The following is a 22,772-nucleotide window of genomic DNA, read 5'->3' on the forward strand; positions in this document are numbered from 1 at the left end:
GGTGGAACCTGAGACTTTGCATTTCTAACATGCTCCCAGGTGACACTGCTGCTGATCCATGGACCACATTCTGAATATCAAGGACATAGAAGATGTGAGAAGATATCCCAAAGAAGAGGAGAAAGAGAATGGAGCAGAAGATAAAATGTCTGAAAACTTTTCAAAGCTGTGAAAGATATCAAGCCCAAATGCACGAAGCTCTACAACCCTCACAGGCAGTAACTTAAAGAAATCCACACCTAGGTGTATCATAATAGAGCTGCTAAAAAACAAACACAAGGAGAAAAATCTTAAAAGCAACCGGAGGAAAAACAGACCACTTACCTTCAAAGGAGCAAAAATTAGATTGTCAGCTAACTTATCAGAAACAATGGGAGCCAGAAAACACTACAATGGTATATTTAAAGTATGTATGAAAAAAAAATTATCAACCTGTGATTTTTATACCTAGCAAAAATATTTTTCAAGATTAAGATGAAATAAAGACATTTTCAGACAGAAAAAAAAAAAACTGAGAGAATTTATCATCAACCTACCTGTCCTGGAAGAAATACTAAAGGGTATTCTTTCACTAGAAGGAAAATGATCCCAGGTGGAAACTCAGTGATGTAGGAAGGAAAGAAGAGCAATTAATGGTGAATATATGGGTAAATAGAAATCAATATTGGTTGCATAAAATGGTGATCATGTCATCGTCTTGAAGGGGGATCTAAAATATATACAGAATTAAAATATACAACAATGGCATGCAAATTGAGAGAGGGTAAATGCAAGTTCTAATTCCTTGCATTGTCTGAGAAGAAAAGTGCCAATTAATAATGTTAGACTTTGGTAAGGCAAAGATTCACATTGTAATCTAAAAGTAGTTAAAGACTGTATTATAGCAAAACTAACAGAGAGGGGGAAATAGAGTATTTTTAATACTCAATCCAAAAGAAGGCACAAAGGAAAAAACAATAGGTGGGACAAATAGAAAGTATTTAGTAAGATGGGATATTTAAACTCAAATATATCAGTAATAGCATTAAAGATAAATTGACTAAATTCTCCAATTAAAAGATAAAGATTGCCAGATTGGCTGCAATGAAACAAAACCCAAATATGTGCCATTTATAGGAGACATCTAAAACATAAAGGTGTAGAAAAGTTAAGCATGAAAAGATGGCAAAAGATAGACATACCATGCAAAACTAAGAGAAAACTGGAATATTAATATCAGACATAGTATGCTTTAAGGCAAAAAATCATTCTTAGAAGGACACTTTGTTATGGTAAAAGACTTAATTTACTAGGCAAATAAAACAGTTTTCTAAATTTTTATGAACTTAATAACCTTGAAATACATAAAACAAAAACCAACAGCACTACAGGGATAAATAGATAAATCTATAATCGTAGTGGGAGATTTCAACATATTTCTCTCAATAACTGATAAGAAGAAAAAAGTATGCAACGACAGAGAAGATTTGAACACCGAACATTGCCCCAATGGCCATCCATAGACCCCCTTGCATCCCGAAACCGCAGTAACCCCTAGAAGAGGTAAATGGCAAGGCTATAGCAGTGAGGAAGGCAGAGTTAAGGATGATTGCCAACTTCTGGGTTCAGGTCCCTGGATGGATGATGATGCTGTTTTTGTGTGTGTGTGTGTGGTATGCGGGCCTCTCTCTGCTGTGGCCCCTCCCGTTGCGGAGCACAGGCTCCGGACGCGCAGGCTCGGCGGCCATGGCTCACGGGCCCAGCCGCTCCGCGGCATGTGGGATCCTCCCAGACCGGGGCGCGAACCCGGTTCCCCTGCATCGGCAGGCGGACGCGCAACCACTGCGCCACAAGGGAAGCCCGATGATGCTGTTTTTAATTATTTTATTTAACCTAGAATTGTTGACCACTTATTAGATTTAAAAAGTTGAGGTAGGTGCTAAAAGCTGAGAGTCAGGTGAGGGAATGCAAAAATACTAATTGTTACAATCTGTTGAGTGTCTTCTGTGTGTTAGGCACCATGCCAGGTGCTTTATTTTAATTAGCACTAATTCTCACTACAGACCTTTAATGTGGTTTTTATGTCCCTATAGATGGGGAAACTGAGGCTCAGAAAGGTAAATAAAATAAGTTGAATAGGATACCATCACCATCTTCAAAGGAGCATAAAAGCTCCCAGGAGGGAAGACAAGTCACAACAATACAAGGGAAAGACGAAGAATGAGACTGTGGGCTGCAAACAGGATGCTTCCAGTCTCCCAGGCAGAGCCCTGGGTTCCCAGCCAGGCCAGGCAGGCTCAGACATGGGAGCAAGGGGAGGTCAGAATCCATACAGATTGGATCCACTTAGGATGGATTTCTCAGCCAATTCTAAAGTAGACATTCCCTCCTGAAAAGAGAAAGGGCCTAGCCAGCCCCCCAAGGGCAGTGCTCTGAGCACATGGCAGGAAACACAGTCACCCACTGGCTGACCACTGACCCTTGACCCTCAGGAGGAGGCCGGCTCTGTGAGTCTCTAGAGCCCCCAGCCTCAAGGAGCTCACAGGGCAAAAAGCAAATTGACCTGTATATTTGTTTGGCCTAAGTACAAGCTTCGTTAGTAGAGCATTGGGGCGGGGATCAGATTAGGGTCACTGGGATCAAGATGCATTCCTTATGGGTTCTGTTTCTTTCTTGTGTATCTTAAGTCCTTGGTTCTGGCCAAACAGTTCTGAAACTGGCTACTCCCAGTGCTTCCATCCCAGAGACTTTGTTACAAGCCCCTAATAATCACCACCTGTTTGCCATGCTAGAACCTCCTCCTTTAAACCACAGCTCAGAGATGCCTCCTTCAGGAAGCGCTCCCAGATTGATCTGCCTCACTCTCCCCACCCTGTCATTCTTTCCCAAAGGCTTTGCTCCTCCTTTCTCTAAACTGACCCGACCTTCCCCTGCTCAGTTCCAGGTCCCCCCGCTGGCATCAAAGCTGTCCCTTCATCCGCTAGCAGTGTGGTTGTGTCATGGCTCCCCCCAACCAAGCCCAACGGGGTGATCCGCAAGTACACCATCTTCTGCTTCAGTCCCGGGTCTGGCCAGCCGGTAAGTGGGCCCAGGGCCAAATGATGAGCAGGACAGGAGAAAGAGAAAATATCTGTAGATCAGCTGGCTTCTGAGCCAAACCCTGGGGCTGCTTATATCTGTGCTTCTTCTTGGATTCATGGATAAGTATGGGCACTGGTCACCCAAGAGTGGCTAAAGCCTTACCCCAGTCCATCTTGGGTCAGTCCTCTGTTCCAGGGCTGCAAGACTATCACAAGCCCTGGGAAGCTCCTTTGAGTCAGGGGTCATGTTCAAGCAGGTGGGAGGACAGGGCCTCGGCTCTTCTGGTCTGGCTGACCAAGAAAGCTCCTAGCAGATCCCAGAGCTCTGGACTGGGGACTCGCTGGCCCACGGCCTTTGGAAATGAATCAACTTTTCAGTATGATCAGTCCGGGCTTGGAGGGCTGCTGGACCTCTACCCTGAGTGGCCCCCTCAGCATGGCGCCAGTTGAAGAGAGAGGAGAAGATGAGGGACAGATGGGGGAAGGCAAGGGCGTCTCTCTCTGGGCCAGGGCCTGGGCCTAGCCTAGGGGAGAGGACTGAGAGATAGCTCTATCTGCCCAAACCCGGGAGCAAAGTGGGCAGCCCCCAGGCTGGGGCACAGTGCGGCGGGCTAACCCCTGCCCTCTACTGAGGGCTGCTAAGAGGGAGGAGAGGATGAGGGCGGGTGCCGTGGGATATGCTCAGTAATTGTGTCATCATCTCATCCTCTGTTCTCTGCTTTCCTGTGGTCTTTCTGAATTACCCTCTGAGCCATAGGTGGCCCCGCTCCTCACCAGTGAGGCCAGAGTTCTATTACCAGAGGGGAAGCCCAGAAATGTCTTTTCAATGACTCCGTCCCCTCCTCTCCACCCTCACGGCCACTACGTTACATGCAGAAAAGTCCATATATGATGACTATACAACTCCATGAATTTTCACACATCCAAGTATGCAGAAGGGGGGATTCCCAGAGCAGGGAACAGGACAACACCCCAGAAGGTCACCACCCTCCCCCTGCAGGTGTAACCACCATCCTGACTTCAGATTAGCATTGCCTCTTTTTGTACTTTATATTACGCACACACACACACACACACACACACACACACACACACACACACACACACACACACACACACACACCATTTGCCTAGCTTCTTTGACCCAACATGATTTTGAGTTTGTGAATTTCATCCATATTGTGTGTGGTTAGAGATCACTCACTGTCACTTCTGTATAGTTTTCAATTACGTGTGTGTATCACAATTTATTTATCCATTGTGTTATCCGTTGATAGGCATTTGGGTAGTTTTCCGTTTGGAGCTATTACAGGTGGTGCTGCTGTGAAAACTCTTGTCTGTGTCTCTTGGTGCTCTTGTGTATGAGTTCCTATTGGGCCTATGAGAGGAACTCCTGGATCACGGGGTCTGCAGGTGTTAGGTTGAGAACACCCTGCCATTGTTGTACCAATTTTCCAATCAACATTTTCAGCCATGTCTTCTGCCCCTTTTGCCCCCCTCCTCCTGCCCCTCCTCCACACACACATCCTAGGCTCTTGTTACACTCAGCTTGTCACCATCTGCACAGCCGCTCTGCCTTTCACCCCCCACCCCTCTGCCCCTGCTAATCCTATACCGCCCATGGTATGTTCTTCATCCTCTAGCACACGCTGAATGCATTAGCTGCTCACTTACCTGTCTCCCGCCCTGGTCTGAAGGGCCCTGTGAGGACAAGGGAAGCATCTATCTATTCATCTTTGGGTCCCCAGCTGCGGAACATGGTGCCTGGAACATCATTGTCACAGAATACATGTTTGATGAATGAATTACTAGCAGCCTGGCAACTGTAAAGCCTTAGACGTTGGGCAAGTTTCCCTTCATAAATTGATGAGAGGGTGGGAACTCATTCTCCAGCTTGGGTTTGTATGGCCATTACTTCCTCTGATGATGAAGTCTTTCAAAGGGATTGGTATCTGGGAACACAGCCTCCTCATTAACTCAGGCTCCAGGATCCCCAGTCAACGGGCTGGGGACACATCTCCCAGGCTCCGGAGCAGAGTGCCTGGTCCCCATGCCCTCCTGCTGCTGCTGGAGACCTGGGGACCCTCCCTCCTTCCTCTTCATGCCCCGAGCATGGAGGAACCTCCTCTCTCCTGGGGAGATTTCCTATCAGACATTGTCATATAGGGGGTGGGGCAGGTGTGCTAGTGTGATGAGAACTGCAGTTCAGCCATGTTGCAAGGCAGGGACCGGGCTGAACGAGGGACCAGGGGACCTAACCACCACGTGTGATTGTGTAATATGATTGCTTTGCAGAAATATATTCCAGATTCCAAACAACTGCATCACAAATTCATTTATGAAAGAGCTCCAGGAGTGAGGGCACACTCGTGTACATGTGATGGTGCAAGACTGTGGGAGTGAGTGTGGGGTGAGAGGCAAATGCACATGAGTCTGTGTGTGTACATACTGGAGTGTAGGAACTTGTGTGTGCGGAATCCTCGGAATAGATGCGGGAAACTACACATGGTGCAGGATCCCGGGAATTACACCCTAGGGCTGGCCAGAGCTGCATTGAGTCCTGTTAGAAATTTTACCAAACAATTTAATACATTTGTTGTTTTTCTCTGATTATCAAAATAATACAATTTTATTGTAGAAAATTCTGTAAATATATAAAATATAGAGAGGAAAGTAAAAATTACTTGTACTCTCATTCCCTAAAGATAAACATTGGCAACGTTTTGGTGTATAATCTTCTAGTCTTTGATCTGTACGTATATCATGGTTTTGTTTTGGTTTATTTACAAAATTAAAATAAAATTTTACACAATGTGATATAATCTGCATTTTTCATGTAACATATGAAGGCACTTTCCCACACCATCGAATATTCTTTTTTACTGAAATATTCTTGATATCAAATATTCTTTTTTTTTTTTTTGGCTGCACCAACTGGCTTGTGGGATTTTAGTTCCCCAACCAGGGATTGAACCCAGGCCCTTGGCAGTGAGAACGCAGATCCTAACCACTTTACCACCAGGGAATTCCCATGACATCAAGTATTCTTTAAAAATATTATCTATATGTACGTAATCTATTTAACCAGTCCCCCAATTATTCTATATTTAACCTGTTTTTAATTTTTCACCATTATAATGTTTCATTGAGAGTTCTTCATAAAAGTTTTTACGTACACGTTTTATTTTTTTCTTAGGTTAAATTTCTATAGGAATTCCTGGGTCACAAAGAGTATGAATATTCTTAAGGTTTGCATACACGTTTGCAAATTACTCTTCAGAAATTTTGCACCAATTTATACTTCTTATACAGCATTATAAGTAGTATATACTTTTTCCTTGCACCCATACTAATCCAAGGTATTATATATTTTTCTTTTTTTGACATTTGGGATTTTTTTAAAAAGAGGTCTTGTTTTAAGTTATATTTCTTGGATTACTAGTTAGGTTGATTATTGCTATGTGTTTTCTGGCTGTTTTTTTCGTCTTTGGGTAATTGTCAATTCATGTCCTTTGTCCATTTTTTATTTGGGTGTATCGTGGTTTTCTTCTTATTGATTTGTGAGTGCTCTTTACTTATTAAGGACAATAACCATTTTTGATCATATATGTTGCAAGTATTTGCTTGCCTTTGATTCTAGTTTTTATTATACCATAGGTTTTCTTTTTGTATAATTTGAATTTATAAATCATTTTCATTTTTGATTTTTGCCTTTATTTTTGTTATTAGGACAGATAAATATTAACCTATAGTTTCTTCTGTCATAGTTTTACCTTTTTTTAACCTTTGATTCACTGGGACTTTATTTGGGAGTAGAGTTGTGTATTTCTGAAAGTGATTTCAGGACATTCTTGGGGAATCCAGGTGAAAAGAAGGCACCCAGGATCTGGGTAATATGCTAATGCCTTCAGGGGGAAGCCAAAGCATTCCTGCCCTGTGTAGACACAAATGTACATTCAGGTACACACTGACACACACAAGCAAGTACACTCAACTTTTCCCTACACATGCATACACACACACACCTCCACCCTCACAGAAAAATGTGCCAGGAGAAGACCATTTCCCCATTTACAAAAGACTAGCACACCCCTTGCCTCATATGTGCCTCACTGTAACCACACAGGGTAGGCCGAGCTGTATTGCTTTCTCAGTTTGCAGGAGAGAAAACTGAGGCCCCAGAAACCATGGGAGACACTGTGGATCATATAGCAAGTGAGGCAAGCAGGTATCAAAGCCACTGCCCTGCCCTGCCTCGTGCTCAGATATGACCTGCAGATACCCACACGGTCCCCCAGTGCTGCAGCCTGAGAGGACTTCCCAACTACTAGGGCTCAGGGTGGCTTTCAGGGACCTCCTGGATTCAAGGCCAGATCTCCACAAGGGGGGCAGGAGGAGGAGTTTGCCAGGGAGCTCTGTGTGTGTTGTGGGGATGCCTGTACCTTCTCCTGAGCATCTCCCTACAGACAGTCTGGGGCCAAAAAGGATGTTTTCTCCTATTATAAGTCACTGGGCCCCTCAGCCCTCCCATGGCGGACAGAGAATGTCCTTCTGTGACCCCATATCTGTCTGGAGGTCTGTCCCTCAGCACGTGCGTGAATGTGTCTACATGTCCATGTGCGTGTGAGCATGTGCATGTAGGCGTGTGTGTGCAGGATCCCGTGACTGCAGAGATAACTAATTATTAGCTCCCTCTGGCCTTGGGGGCCCCCCATCTGTTCCGGGGCTGCTCCCCCTCCCTAGACTTCCTCCCTGATGTCAAAGAGGCCCTGGTGCTGTCCTGCTTTCCTTTCCCCACAGCTGACCAAAAAATAAAATAAAATGAAAGTCAGCCCCATCCCGCCTGCACCAGGGAAGGGGCTGACAGGAGGTCTGCAAACTAGCGCTTATCAAAAGCTCCTTCTCAAATTCATTTCAATATCTGAGCCTCTGGTTTCCAAGGCAACGTAATCTTTTCATCAAAGCAACTGGTAAAACCACTGGGATCCGATATTGTTTTGTTGGCAACTTGTCAAAACTGTCATTTGGTTAAAAAAATTTTATAGATTTATATAACCTACAAATATATATATGGTGATCTATACCACTAATCATCGTTAATAAAGTGCTGCCCCCTGAAGGTTTCTTAGTTCCCTCTCCCACCCCTTCCTCCCCCAGAGGTCGGGGGGAGGGGGGAGGAATGAGGAGCAGTAATTAGACAGTAGGGCTGGGAGGTGACTCTGAGTGGGGACAGGCTGAGGGAGCCTGTCTACAGCCCTAATAAGGGAAATGTAGTCATTTAGCTTCTTCCCAGAGAGTCCCTTTACTCAGGGTTTTCCTGAGACCCTCCCTCCTCCCTTCTCCCTTCTCCTCCATCTCTCACTCAGAACACTCACATTTCCTGGCCTGGAGCCACAGTGGCCAGCGCCTAGATCAGTCCAAGAGGTAAACTGAGGCTGACCCAGCAACACGCCAGAGCCGGCCCGTCAGCTCCCAGGGCCGAGCCCCGTGCCAAGTCCAGGGCAAACTCCGTTCAGTGTGGCTCCAAAACCAGAAAGGGCAGACTAGGCAGGATCCTGCCTCCCCGGGCCCCAACCCGGCCATCATCTCCTCCGAGCCCAGGGCCCCCAGCAAGGCGGGAGGCGGAGCTGGAGGCCCAGGGGCCTTGGTTCTTAGCATGCGTTCGCCTCTGCCCCACAGGCTCCCAGCGAGTATGAGACGAGTCCGGAGCAGCTCTTCTACCGGATCGCCCACCTAAACCGAGGACAGCAGTACCTGCTGTGGGTGGCTGCCGTCACCTCTGCCGGCCGGGGCAACGGCAGCGAGAAGGTGACCATCGAGCCTGCTGGCAAGGGTGAGCAGCCTGGGACTGCGGCAGAGGGCAGAAGCCGCCCCCGCCTAGAATTCCGGTTCTCCCCGGGGAAGGGATGTCCTCCCTCCACCCTGTCGGTGACCTGGCTGTAAGGGGCTGGCCGGCCGCCCGCCTCCCTCCTGCACGCACCAAGACCGGGCCTCTGCTGCCCCCTGACTCCCAGAAAGCCTCACAACAGGCTCGAGGCAGCACCGCTAGCCAGGGGCGCTGGACGTAGTGCACCCTGGTCCCCAACTCCCAACTCCAGCCCAGCTCAGCTCCTCCAAAGGGGACTGAGGTGGGGTAAACTGCTTCCATGGCGCAGAGAGCTGCCAAGACGGCCCCCTCCTTCCAAAGCCGGGACACCTCAGGCAGGGGTGACCCCACTGATCGGTGGTTCGTTCAGCCAACAGACATTTACAGGGGGCATGCCGTGAAGGAGACTGTGGGCTAGATGGGGCGCGCAGGGTGAATAAGACCACGTCTATTCTTGGGGGTGCCCTGCCGAACCCCTGACCTGAGCATAAGTGTGGCATGGGGGCACGTGTACCCCCACTTTACAGGGAATGACAGTTCTGAGGCCTCAGCCCAAGATCGAGACAGAGGCCACCTCGAGGAGCTGCCGGGCCGCCTGCCCGCGCTAACCCTGGGGCATGGGACTTAGCCACACAGGCCCGAGACTTCCAGCCTCTACTCTGACCCTGGGCTTCCCTGGGCCCTCCCTCGTCCCACAGCCACCTGTCGCTGTAGCCCTGGGGCCCCAGGACCAGGGCTCGGATGGTTGGTGCCTGCCTCAGCCCAGCCGCCCTCCAGGGGTGACCAGCTTCCTTTGGCTGAGACCCGAGAGGCACTTGCCCTCCCTAGGCTCAGGCTCAGGGTCAGCAGGCACTGAACGGAGGGCCCACAGCTGCCCTGCCAGCGGGGGCTGTCATCCCATTTTCCAGTGGACACTCTGAGGCCGGGGTGGCACGGTCTGCAAAGACAGCTGAGAGTGGTGGGCTAGCTCGTCTGGCTCCAAGTCGGGGCTCTTTCCACACGGCCTCAGGTGTCTAACCTCCCCTGGCCCCTCCTCCCAGAGGGGCTACCCACCCCTTCTTCTGGACTTGTCTCCTTCAGGAGGGAAGGGGCCCAGGGCCTCCGATCCTCCCAGGACAGCTGGCGCTGGCCCAGAGCATGGTCTGAGAGCCTGGGTGTCTTGGCTGAAGGCTGGCCCCTTCCCCTGTGGAAATTAAATGGAACACGTTCCCAGAGGGCTTCGTACTTCTTTGAATGTAGACATGCTCTTCTGTCCTCACAGCAGCCCTGGGAGGTGGAGGGACAGGAACCAGTCCCAGCCACAGGGCAGAACTGGGTCTAGAACGGGATCTCTAGAGCCCCTGGCGCCATCCCCGAGGCCCCCAACACTTCTCTCTGCCCGCGATGGAGGCTGTCTTCGCTGGGCCCCTCTGCCCAGTGCACGTCTTTCTGGCCCCCGGCGGTCCTCCACTGCCCCAGGCAGCCTTCTGGTCCTCGGCGGCCCCTCCAGACCTCACCTACCGTCCCAAGCCCATCACCCCGGCGCTGCCCTCAGAGGAGAGGACCCTCCATTCCCTGCACCCAAACCTCTAAGCATTGCTTCCTCAGCCACCTTACATCTTCCCTCTCCCCAAGAAGGGTCCCGTGGCTCAGTGGGGCTGACCGTGGCCCCCCGAAGCACGTGGTTGCTTGGTTAATTTAACACTTTCAACCCTGGGCCTGGAGATCTCCAAGGTGCCTGACACGACTACCTTCTCGCTGGGCCCTTGGCATCTTTGCCTCCCTTTGCTTTCCGTGATGCTGCCTGTGCATCAGGGTCCTTTCAGCGTGCTCCTGTCTCCCCGGGGACATGCCTTCCTCCTCTGCGCCTGCATGTTGTGGACCCCAGGGCTCTGCCACTCCTCTGTCAATCTGCAGTCCCCCTCCTGGTGACCTCAGTCACTGTGCTGCTGAGTTCACATCAGTGCGGTCCAGTCATCTCTCTCATGATCCAAAACATTTATATCCAACTGCTTTCCAGCTACCCCCGCGGGGGTCCCCCAGGTTTAGCACGAGCAGAATCTTCCCGTCTCTCCCACCTACCCTGAGCCTCCTGCTGTGGGCCTCAACTCCACGAGGGCACCAGCACCCATCTGGTTGGCCCAGCTGGAATCCTGGAAGTCACCCTCACCTCCCCCTCTATCTCTTCGCCAAAACTAGGGAGACCCCACGTCCTGGCATGTCTTCCCTTGAGCCCCTAGTCTGTCCTCCACCACCCTATATCACCTCTCGCCTGCACTCCAGCCACCGTCTTGTCCCTGGTCTTCATCCTGCAAGATCACCTCCACCAAACCATCCTCTGCAAGCAGCCAGGGATTTATCTAAAACTCTACTTTGACCATATCACTACTTACATGTAAGCCTCCGCGTGACCTCAAGGGGAAGCCCGGCCTCCTTGAGGTGCCAGCAGAGCCCACCATGCTCTCCTCCCGCTCACCGCTCTGTCCCCGGCTCTGCTGCCCCCTCCTCACTCACCCTGGGCTTTGCTCACCCCAAAGGATCCTCCACTCATCGTGTGTTTCAGGCCCCCGTGCCTCTACTCAGTGTCGTTCCCGCTTCCGACATGCCTTTCCTTCTCTGTGTGGTGAATTCCTTCTTAGCCTTCAAGATTCAAGTCAAAGCTTCCAATTCCAGAAGCCGCCCCTGGCCTTCACCTCCACCACCACTGCATTGCCAGAGTTCATTCCTCCCTTCTGCTCCTAGGGTTACTTGTCTCTACCCCTACCATAGTATTTTTCACCCTGATGATTTTTTTAAGTATCTGCCTCCCTCTTGGATGGCGAGCAACTTGAGGACAGGGACTAGATCTGATTCGTTGTGTGGCCCCTCAGAGCCTCCTGTGGTACCTGGCCCGAACAGGTATTTGATAAACGTTTGCTGAATCAATGACTCCCATCTGAAATTTCCTGGACTCTCCCCCCACCCCAAGCCCAAGGTAGCCGTCAGGTAGGGGGAGGAGGACTTGAATTGTAAATTCAGGAGCCCTGAGAAAGGGGAGCCAGTGCGGTGCTGGTGGTAAAAGTGGGGGGTCTCTCATCCTTTCTTTCCTGTAGCCCCAGCAAAGATCATATCCTTTGGGGGTACTGTGACAACACCCTGGATGAGAGATGTCCGGCTGCCTTGCAATTCAGTGGGAGACCCAGCCCCTGCCGTGAAGTGGACCAAGGACAGGTGTGTGTGGGACCCCGCAGGGATAGGTGAACCCCGGGGATGGGCACAGCAGAAGGGCCATGAAGAGAACCAATGTCCCTCCCTTCCAGCGACTCAGTCACCTCCAGCCCTGCGGGGGCCCAGCCAGGTACACGGCTACCACTCTCACACACGGGCCTGACCTCCCTGGCTCCCCTCTGTTGGCTGCGAAAGATCTCCCTTCCCTGGGTGATTGAAGAGGCCAAGATTCCTGGATATGCCCGGGAAGCACTGAGTAACAGCCCAAGAATCCAGGGTCCCCGAGCCAGCCCCCAACTGCTCCCGGCTCTAACTGCCTGCAGACCTGGGGGAGGCCCCCGGAGGAGGGGGTGTCTGCTATAACCCATCCCCCACCCCCGCAGCGAAGACTCGGCCATCCCCGTGTCCATGGATGGGCACTGGCTCATCCACACCAATGGCACTTTGCTGCTGCGCGCGGTGAAGGCTGAGGACTCGGGCTACTACACCTGCACAGCCACCAACACTGGGGGCTTCGACACCATCATCGTCAACCTTCTGGTGCAAGGTGAGACTCTGCGAGGCGGGTGGGGCCCCGGTGGGGACAGGGATGGAGGAGAGGGAGGAATTCCATCGTGTGAGAGAGAGGGCTGTCGAACGGAAGAAGAAGACCCGCCACTGGGGAGACAGACCCTTGGTGGATCAGAGGGTCCCCGTGGAAGAGGAGGCAGGAGGGCTAGAGAGGAAAATGAGCAGGCGTGAGGGTGGCACCAAGAGGGTGGGACAGCCAGCCCCTCGCCCTCAAGCCACCCCAATGTCAGAGATTAACCCTCTGGTGCGGGCTGCTGGCTCTCCCCTCACAGTTCCCCCGGACCAACCCCGCCTAACTGTCTCCAAAACCTCCGCTTCGTCCATCACCCTGACCTGGATTCCAGGTGACAATGGGGGCAGCTCCATCCGAGGTGAGAGGGGTCTGGATGAGGAGGGGGGAGACAGGGGAAAGAATTCTGGGCCCAGGGGCAGAGGAAGGGCTTCACTCACTCCCCTGCTGGTCCTCAAAAAGCTTAGGAAATAATGGGGGAGGGGCGATTCCGACCACAGGGAAGTTACCCAAGTGCCATGGAAAATATACCAGCCTAGACGTCTGGGCTTCAGAACAGCCACCCTCCTTGCCACTGGTGAGCTGTGCGAACCTGAGGCAGTCTGTTTTCTTAGGAAGCCTGTCTTCTTCTCTGGGCCTTAGTTTCCACATCTGTAGAAGTAGACAAATGTTCTAGATAGTGCTTCTCAACCTTAAACATGCATATGAATCACCAGGGGATCTTGTAAGAGCACAGATTCTGATTCAGGGGCTGTGGAGTAGAGGCTGAGAATTTGCATGTCTAACAAGCTCCCAAGTGATGCTGGTGCCCCCGGGGCCAGGGGACTAAACATGGAGTAGTAGGGTCTAAAGAGGACCCCTGGCAAGCCTCACAGCTCTGGTTTCTGCTCCCCTCCCCATCCTGGCTTCTCAACCCTAACACAAGCGCTGACAGGAGAGAGCCCTGCAACTCACCCAAGGGCCTTTCCGTTTTGCATCTCATTTGCATCCACCCCATCCCGATGGCCAAAGCAGCCCCTGCCCCCTGCGGCGCCCGGCCCCATGATGCCTGTTGGGGTACCCCAGGCCCCGCCCTGCCCGACCTGAGCCAGGCAAACCTCCCGGGCAGGCTTCGTGCTGCAGTACTCGGTGGACAACAGCGAGGAGTGGAAGGACGTGTTCGTCAGCTCGAGCGAGCGGTCCTTCAGGCTGGACAGCCTCAAGTGTGGCACCTGGTACAAGGTGAAGCTGGCGGCCAAGAACAGCGTGGGCTCCGGGCGCATCAGTGAGATCATCGAGGCCAAGACCCACGGGCGGGGTAAGGCCCAGGACGGGGTGGAAGGCTGCTGGGGTAGGGAAGGAGGGGGCACAGGGAAGCATGGAGACTCAAGGGGAGGCCCCACCGAGTTCCCATCTCTGCAGCTTCGGCTGAATCACAGTAGGAGAAACTGGCCCCACTTCCCTGCAGTGGGACGGCAGATGGGTGGCTCGCCTCTTCCTTTTGCCTGCATCTGTCTTCCTCCTTGGCCAGGCCCTCCTCTCCTTGTCCTTCCCTCCGTCCTCTTCTTCCTCCCCCTCTGTCCCCTGGAGCCACTGTGGTCCCAGCTGCCCCAGGGAAATCTTTCCCAGTCTCTCTAACGTCTCTCTCTCCCTCTGGCCCCCCAGAGCCCTCCTTCAGCAAAGACCAGCACCTCTTCACCCACATCAACTCCACACATGCTCGGCTTAACCTGCAGGGCTGGAGCAACGGGGGCTGCCCTATCACGGCCATCGTGCTGGAGTACCGGCCCAAGGGCACCTGGGCCTGGCAGGGCCTGCGCGCCAACAGGTCCGGGGAGGTGTTTCTGACCGAGCTGCGAGAGGCCACGTGGTACGAGCTGCGCATGAGGGCTTGCAACAGCGCTGGCTGCGGCAACGAGACCGCCCAGTTCGCCACCCTGGACTACGATGGCAGTGAGTCGGAAAGGGTGGGCCGGGCTGGGGCGAGGTGCTGCCGGGGAAGCTGGCAGAGAGGCAGACACGTAAAGAGATAGACACGCAGATAGAAAAGAGGCAGGACTATAGTCAGGGACAAAGGCTGACAGGTGAATAAGCAAGCAAAGGACAGGCCAAGGAGCAGCAGACGGGTAGACAGGTAAGTGGGTAGATATACCTGTGACCAGCACAGATGGATAGGCAGGCAAGCAGGTCAGCAATGCTAAAGACAGAGGGCCCTTGAAGGTGCAACCCTTGCTCTCCGCTGCTTCAAAGAGATGAGAGGGAGGTAGAGATGCAGTTGCGGTCCTGCCCTATAAGAACCCTCTGCTCAGATGGTACATTAGCCAAGACAGGGTAGCCTGTGCTGCAGTAACAAGTAAACGCTAAAAGCTTCTTGGCTTGATTCAATAAAGATTTGTTTCTCACTCTCCCAGCACCTTGTGAGGCTTGGCTGGCCACCATCTTTAGCTATGCCGTCTTGAACACGTGGCCTCCGTGGTCACCAACGAGAGAGAGAGAAAAAAGGCACAGCAGTTCCTAACTGCCCTGGCCAGGAGGTGATACTCATCATCTCTAGTCACACTCTGTTGTCCAGAGCCGGTAACATGGTTCTAACCTGACTGCCAGGAAGTCTGGGGAATGTAGATGAGCACACGGATGTTTAGTGAGTACTAACTGGTGTCTGCCACGTGGGGACACCTCACACTCATGCACACACATGCATTTAAGCACATAGAGGGCTGAACTCATAGGGACCAGCTGTCCCAAGCTAAACTGAGTCTACCTATGTGTTAAGGAAACAGAATAAAAGTGGTATCGGAAGGGGATGGGCTCAAACAAGGAAGGCTTCGTGAAGGAGATGACTCTTAAGTGAGGTTTTGAAACAAGCAAGCATCAGGGCTTGGCAGAAGGCTATATGTCAGCAGGAGAACTCAACGTTGCCTCCTTGCAGCCCCCAAGGTTAGCAGATTTCGCCCACCGGATGGGGAGCAGGGAGAGAATGCAGGGTGTTTAGTGGCTTTTTCCTCCATCTGGGGAAGAGAGCACAGGATCTCACTTCCCTGACTTTTCTCTCCCACGGTCCTCACCCTCCCCCTCAACCTTACCCGCTGGATGTGGGAATCTAAGTTCAGCGTTCTAGAAATGAACACTGAACTCCAGCAAGCAGCAGACTATCTCTGAGAGACTTTAGGAAAATTCTAAAAGGAAGTCATTAATATCATATGCAGTATAAAAACTACACAGCTGTTCATGGCTGTCCTGATGGGACCAGAATTAGGGGGAGCAGAGGGGAGAGTTGGGGCTCGGCACCGGGAAGTAGAGATCAGAGTGAGACCAAAGGCAGCAAAAGAGGTCCAAGGGCTACCTTGCCCCTGAGACTCTGCATAACACTCAACTCATAAGGGACCACTGACTCCCTTCTTCACCCCTGTTCAGGCACCATCCCGCCCATCAAGTCTGCACAAGGCGAGGGGGACGATGTGAAGAAGCTGTTCACCATTGGCTGCCCGGTCATCCTGGCCACCCTGGGGGTGGCACTGCTCTTCATCGTTCGCAAGAAGAGGAAAGAGAAGCGGCTGAAGCGACTCCGAGGTGGGCGAGTTTCCTATGGGCTTCCTGGGAGGGAGTGCTGACCCTCAGCAATGCTGGCCACTTTCCACTGGCTCACAGCACCATCTGGACAAGGGAGAGTGCCCGTGTCCCCTTGAAGGGAGAGCTGCCACTCCGGCCTTCTGAAACCCCTTAGTTGTTCTCTGCTTCCTCCTCTATGCCCCCAGGACTCTGAGCCTGCCCTCACCAGGGCTGACTTTTAGAGGCACACAGTGGTAAAACCATATTGCTTGTTAAAATATTTAAACATTTCCATGTTGATTGGTAAATAGATGTTGCTCCCTTCTACCCTGGATGCTCCATTCTCTCATAGAGGATCCCCGAGACTTTCCTAGGACCCAGCCACTAAAGAGTAGACCTGCAAGTGGCCTCTAGGACTTTGCTCTGGTTTGACTGAGCTGTTTCCATGCCTTGTCAGGTGCTAAATATTTTTAATATCATCCCCTGTCCCAAAACCTGCTACCATAGTCTGGCATGAATGGGTCTGATTTACCTTGATTTCCCCAGGAGCCACTAGTTGCTTAATAAACGTCTGTTCACACATCTGGAAAACATTTATTGAGTATCTGCTGTATTGTAGATACTGCCGGACATTGGAGGTGTAAAGATGAATGAAGAAGGAATAGCCCATGCCCTTATAGAATTCACAGCCAAGGCACAATAATAACACAGAAGAGGGAATGACTAAGGCTGCCTAGGGTGTTTGTTTAGGAGTTGGGTAGATGAAAGGATGGTTCAGTGGGTGGTTAATGGTTGTTAAGTGGATGGATGGTTGGATGGATGGATGGAAGATTGGGTGGTTGATGGATTGATAGTTGAATCGATAGTTGGTTGGATCAGTGGAAGGAAGGAAGGAAGGATGGATGGATGGATGGATGGATGGATGGATACTTGGATGGACAGATGGATGATAAGATGGATAGATGGTTGTATGAATGGATGATTGGATGAATGGTTGAATAGATGAATGGATAATTAGATGAATGGTTGAACAGATGGTTGTACAGATGATTAGATGGTTGGATGGGTTGACGGTTGAATGGATGGATGGTTGGATCAGTGGATGGCTGGCTGGCTGGATGGATGGGTAGTTGAATGAATGCATGATGTATGGGTGGGATGGATTGACAGGTGGATAGATCAGTAATGAATGGATGGGTGAGTGGGTAGATAGATGGTTGAATGCGTTCATGAAGCTAGATTCGATCTAACAGATCATTCTCAGTTATCAGAGGTCTAGTGGATTACCTGGGTCCTTTGCTTCTCCTCTCTTATCAATTCCTAACCTGAGAGTCCTGAACCTATTCAAGGCTCCTCTGAGACAAAGCAGTGACCCTCAAATCCATCCATGGACTTTTTGGGGATGTCCTAGAGAAGAAAATGAAGCTTCTTGGTTGATGTCATCTGGAGATACCCATTGACCCCCTCTACTTCATTCCCCACTCTCTCCTCTCCCCAACAGATAACTGAGGATGGACCCACCACTGATGCCCATTTCCAGACTGCTATGATGTTTTGTTTGATTAGAGTCAATTCAGGAAGCTGATGGAGCACTTTACCTACCCTCTGCTTTGGGAAGGATCTCCCCATTAGATAAAAATCTGAGGAAAGGAAAGCAGAACTGAGCCAAATCCTGAATTGGGAGCAGTGAGACCTTATGTTTTGGACTGTCTCAGAACTCCTTATATTTCTTCCCAGGAGACAAGCCCTGGCCCCGTTCTAGGAAGTTCTCCCACCTTGTTCCCCATGCCTCTTCCAATTCTCATCCTTCTCAGACTCCATTCTCACTCAGTCCCCTCTCTCTACTGTTTTGCAGATGCAAAGAGTTTGGCAGAAATGTTGATAAGGTGGGTGTCACATAGCTGCTTCCTCTCTCCTCCCCTCCCCCTTCCTTCCTTCAGGGTACAGGTTTCTAAGACCCCACTGTCCTGCAAAACCCCTCCCCCAACCCGTTATGGCTGCTGAGTCACCCACCTCCAGCCCTTCTCTCCACAGCAAGAACAACCGAAGCTTTGACACCCCCGTGAAGGGGCCACCTCAGGGCCCACGGCTACACATTGATATCCCCAGGGTCCAGCTACTCATCGAGGACAAGGAGGGCATCAAGCAGCTGGGTGAGTGACAGGTGCCATGAGCTCTCTGTCCTGCTGAGTGTGCTTCCCCAGGCCACATCCCAGGAAGGGCAACCACCAGTCCTCACACAGTGCCCAGGGTTCCAGAAGCAGCCCCATCAACAACTCAACAACCTAGGAACTCGCTGCAGCTTCTCTCAAGGACTAGGTTTCCTCCTCCATTAATGGGAAGACTTGACCTGACCTTTCTTGGTTTCATTGTTGGATAAAAACAAAGAGAAATTTGGGAAGCAAAGATGGTGCCCAAAGGGAAGGACTGCTGCTGATTGTACTTCTTCCCCCAGGAGATGACAAAGCCACCATCCCTGTGACTGATGCTGAGTTCAGCCAAGCTGTCAACCCTCAGAGTTTCTGCACCGGTGTCTCCTTGCACCACCCAGCCCTCATCCAGAGCTCAGGACCCCTCATCGACATGTCTGACATCCGGCCAGGCACCAGTATGCATTATCCCCGGGGAGACAGCCCTCCTCCCACACGGGGTTTCGTGGGCACAGCATAAGACAGAGGTGACATTTGTTTTTAAAAAAGGAGGGAGGAGCAGCATGGAAGAAGGGAAAGAGCACTGGAATTAGAGTCTAGAGACCTTGATTATAGACTCACTAGCTATGGCCTTGGGCATGTCACTAACCTTATCTCTCTGGGCCTCAAGTTTCCTTGCCTAGAAATTTTGAGAGGGTTAGTTGTTCTTTCTCTCCAAGGGCCTTCTGCATCTTCCACCGTGACTCTGGACATAAGCATAGAATACATCCAGGACCGTAGGGAATGAATGGACAGTCATGAGGCAGCAGGAGATGAGGTGACGTTCTTCCCAGGCTGAAGGAAAAGACAGGGTGGCCGGGGAGGACTAGGACGCCGCCCAGTGCCCGACACTTGCTCTCCTCCTCCACAGATAGCCGTGTGGTCAGGAAAGGCAGCTCACTCAGCTTCCCCAGGGGAGCTTCTGTGGCTGCTTCTGCCTCCTCCCTTGCTCCTGCTGCCCTTTCTGGTAAATGCCAGCTGCCCAAGCCTGAATGCCTGCAGCTGGAGGGTACTAGCTCTTGCTTGCTCTGTGCAGATCCAGTGTCCAGGAAGAATGTAAAGTCAGCCCACAGCACCCGGAACCGGTACTCAAGCCAGTGGACTCTGACCAAGTGCCAGGCCTCCACACCCGCCCGCACCCTCACCTCCGACTGGCGCACTGTGGGCTCCCAGCATGGTGTCACTGTCACCGAGAGTGACAGCTACAGTGCCAGCCTCTCCCAGGACACAGGTAAGCCCAGGGACCTGCCTTCATTCTGCTCACTCTCCTCCAGCTCCCCCAGTATCCATCTCCACCTTCGGTTTTCCCAACTCCCACCCGCCAGCTGTTGGAATCCAAGGCACAGGTCAGTTTCATTTCCAGCTGGTCACTGACTCACTCTGTGGCTATGACAAAAACACTTGACCTAGAGGAGCTCTGCTTGGTCAAGGATTTCATTTTGCTCTCCCAAAAGATGACAGAGAAAATGGTACCCGTGATGTTTGTTGGAGAAAAGGCTAAGTGTTGCTCAGAGGGTGATGCTTATTATCAAGAATGAAAGATGTTCTGCCCTTCATTAGGCAGCACATCAAATATCCCACTTCTGCCACCACCACTACCTTCACAGGTGGAGAGCAGGATCTTGTGAGCCTGGTCCACTCCATAGTCAGGCTTTCAGATGGCTTCTGGGCTCATGGGTAGGGGAACTGCTCAGTCTGATCTCATTTACACCCTTTCCCCATAAACCCACTTTATTTTTTATCGAGATATAACTGACGTATAACATTTAGTTTCAGGTGTATGACATAATGATCTGATATTTGTAATATTTTGCAAAATGATCACCACAGTAAGTCTAGTTAACATCCATCACCATGTATAGTTACAATTTTTTTTCTTATAATGAGAACTTTAAAGAACTACTCTCTTAGCAACTTCCAAATATTCAATACAGTGTTATTAACTATAGTTATCATGCTGTACATTACATCCCCATGACTTATTTATAACCGGAAGTCTGTACCTTTTGACCACCTTCACCCATTTTGCCCAACTCCCACCCCCCACCTTTGGCCACCACCAATCTATTCTCTGTATCAGTGAACATGGGGGTTTTGTTTGTGGTTGTTGGGGGTTTTTTATATTCCACATATAAGTGAGATCATACAGTGTATGTCTTTCTCTGTCTGATTTGTTTCACTTAGCATGATGCCCTCAAGGTCCATCCGTATCTTCCCAAATGGCAAGATTTCCTTTATTATGGCTGAGTAAGATCTCATTTTGTGGGTGTGCGTGTGTGTGTGTGTGTGTTTCTCTGTCTGATTTGTTTCACTTAGCATGATGCCCTCAAGGTCCATCCGTATCTTCCCAAATGGCAAGATTTCCTTTATTATGGCTGAGTAAGATCTCATTTTGTGTGTGTGCGTGTGTGTGTGTGTGTATATATATATATATATCTCACATATTATTTATTTACTCATCCACCGATGGACATACAGGTGCTTCCATGTCTTGGCTATTGTAAATAATGCTGCAATGAATATGGGGGGTGCCACTCATTTCCCCTCAACTCTGTGCCTTCCATCTCCCCAGACAAGGGACGGAACAGCATGGTATCCACTGAGAGCGCCTCTTCCACCTATGAGGAGCTGGCCCGGGCCTATGAGCATGCCAAGCTGGAGGAACAACTGCAGCATGCCAAGTTTGAGATCACCGAATGCTTCATCTCCGACAGCTCCTCTGACCAGATGACCACCGGCACCAATGAGAACGCTGACAGCATGACATCCATGAGCACACCCTCAGAGCCTGGCATCTGCCGCTTCACCGCCTCCCCACCCAAGCCCCAGGATGCCGACCGGGGCAAAAGTGTGGCTGTGCCCATCCCTCACCGGGCCAACAAGAGTGAGCGCTCAGACCACCTCCTTTGCTGTGTCCCCTGCCCCCAAACCCCACGAGCCCTGGCTAGACCTAGCCCTAACTGCACCTGGGTCCTGCCAGCCCAGCATGGCTCCTTGGCAGTCGGGGGGTAGTGCAAAGAACAAGGACTTGGGAGCAAGCCGATCAGGGCACACATCCTGGCTTAACCTCTTAATACTGCTGTGACCTTGGGCAAGTCATTTAACCTCTCTGGCCTTAATTTTCTCATTTGTAAAATGCAACGGATAGCATATACTTTGCATTGCTGTAAGGATCATTAGAAATGATATACGTGCCTGGCACATAGTAGGTTCTCATTAAGTAGTGATCATTCCCTTAATCTGAAGCTATGCCAGGATGGAAAGAGACTGCTTATGGGGTCAGCTGCCCAATGGCCATTGGTCTCAATACTGTTTGAACTTAATCTAGACCCAAAGGAACAATCCTGGCCGTTCAGCCCGTGGTGGCCAAACCTCATGGTGGGCAATGACCTAGCCTGACTGGTAACCATCTGACTCCAGGGGCCTGGCCAGAGCATATGTCCTTTGGGGTCAGCAGGGCAGGTCTAGGATAACCAGGGGCAGGGGAGCAGGGAAGCCCCCCAGCAGACATTAGGGCCACAGGGTGCAAGGCCCAGGCTGTCAAAGCAGGCAGTCTGGTCCGCTCAGCACTGGCCTTGCTAAGTGGCCGTGCTGACCTAGGGGCTCAGGGTCATCTAGAGAAGAGCCTGGGGTAACAGAAATTACAAAGACTTAGGAGACGAGCAGCCCTGAATGACTCCCCCTCCCTGTGTAGCTGTGTGAATTTGGGTAAATTACTTAATCTCTCTGAACCTCAGTTTCCTCACTTGCAAAACGCAGGCAGGTATTAACCTATGCAGGGGGCTGTGGGGACTAAACGAGATGACCTAAGGAAAATGCCTGGCACAGTGGACGGGAGAGAGGCACGTGCACAGGCGAGGGTGTTCACAGGGCAGAGGGCTCAGCATGTGAGGGTCCTAGAAGCTTGTCCCGTGGAGGCACTTTAAGAAATTAGGAACATTCTGCCTGGAGAAGAGGAGACGAAGGAGAGGGACGGGGAAATGTAGCTGACTTCAGATGTCTGAAAGGCCGCGGTGAGAAAGAGGGGAAAGCCTTGTTCTGGGGCTCCTCAGAGGACAGAATCGGGCTGAATGTGGGGAAGTGACAGGGAGTGACATTCCTTTCCTCCTTGGAGTAAAGAAAAGCTTTCTAGGGAATTCCCTGGTGGTCCAGTGGTTGAGACTTGGCGCTTTCACTGCCATGGACCTGGGTTCGATCCCTGGTTGGGGAACTAAGATCCCACAAGCCACGCGACATGGCCAAAAAAAAATGCTTTCTAACAGCCAGAGCTCTTAGGACATCCCTGTTTAGAAATGAGCTCTTGGGCTTCCCTGGTGGCGCAGTGGTTGAGAGTCTGCCTGCCGATGCAGGGGACACGGGTTCGT

At 51.1% G+C, this 22,772-nt stretch overlaps 1 protein-coding gene across 1 annotated transcript in view; it reads left to right on the plus strand.

The window, feature by feature from the left end:
- The window catches only part of DSCAML1 (DS cell adhesion molecule like 1), a 354,412-nt gene that overhangs the window by 330,262 nt on the left and 1,378 nt on the right, over positions 1–22,772 (plus strand). The window contains exons 20-32 of the mRNA XM_024131280.2: positions 2,918–3,057; positions 8,739–8,892; positions 11,997–12,114; positions 12,495–12,658; positions 12,954–13,052; positions 13,800–13,988; positions 14,336–14,623; positions 16,085–16,240; positions 18,075–18,105; positions 18,254–18,372; positions 18,675–18,827; positions 19,445–19,639; positions 20,981–21,292. Of these exons, the coding sequence (XP_023987048.2) occupies positions 2,918–3,057; positions 8,739–8,892; positions 11,997–12,114; positions 12,495–12,658; positions 12,954–13,052; positions 13,800–13,988; positions 14,336–14,623; positions 16,085–16,240; positions 18,075–18,105; positions 18,254–18,372; positions 18,675–18,827; positions 19,445–19,639; positions 20,981–21,292 (2,118 nt within the window). The remainder of the gene's footprint in view (positions 1–2,917; positions 3,058–8,738; positions 8,893–11,996; positions 12,115–12,494; positions 12,659–12,953; positions 13,053–13,799; positions 13,989–14,335; positions 14,624–16,084; positions 16,241–18,074; positions 18,106–18,253; positions 18,373–18,674; positions 18,828–19,444; positions 19,640–20,980; positions 21,293–22,772) is intronic.

The sequence above is a fragment of the Physeter macrocephalus genome, chromosome 16, assembly GCF_002837175.3.
Source record: "Physeter macrocephalus isolate SW-GA chromosome 16, ASM283717v5, whole genome shotgun sequence".
Lineage (NCBI taxonomy): Eukaryota > Metazoa > Chordata > Mammalia > Artiodactyla > Physeteridae > Physeter > Physeter macrocephalus.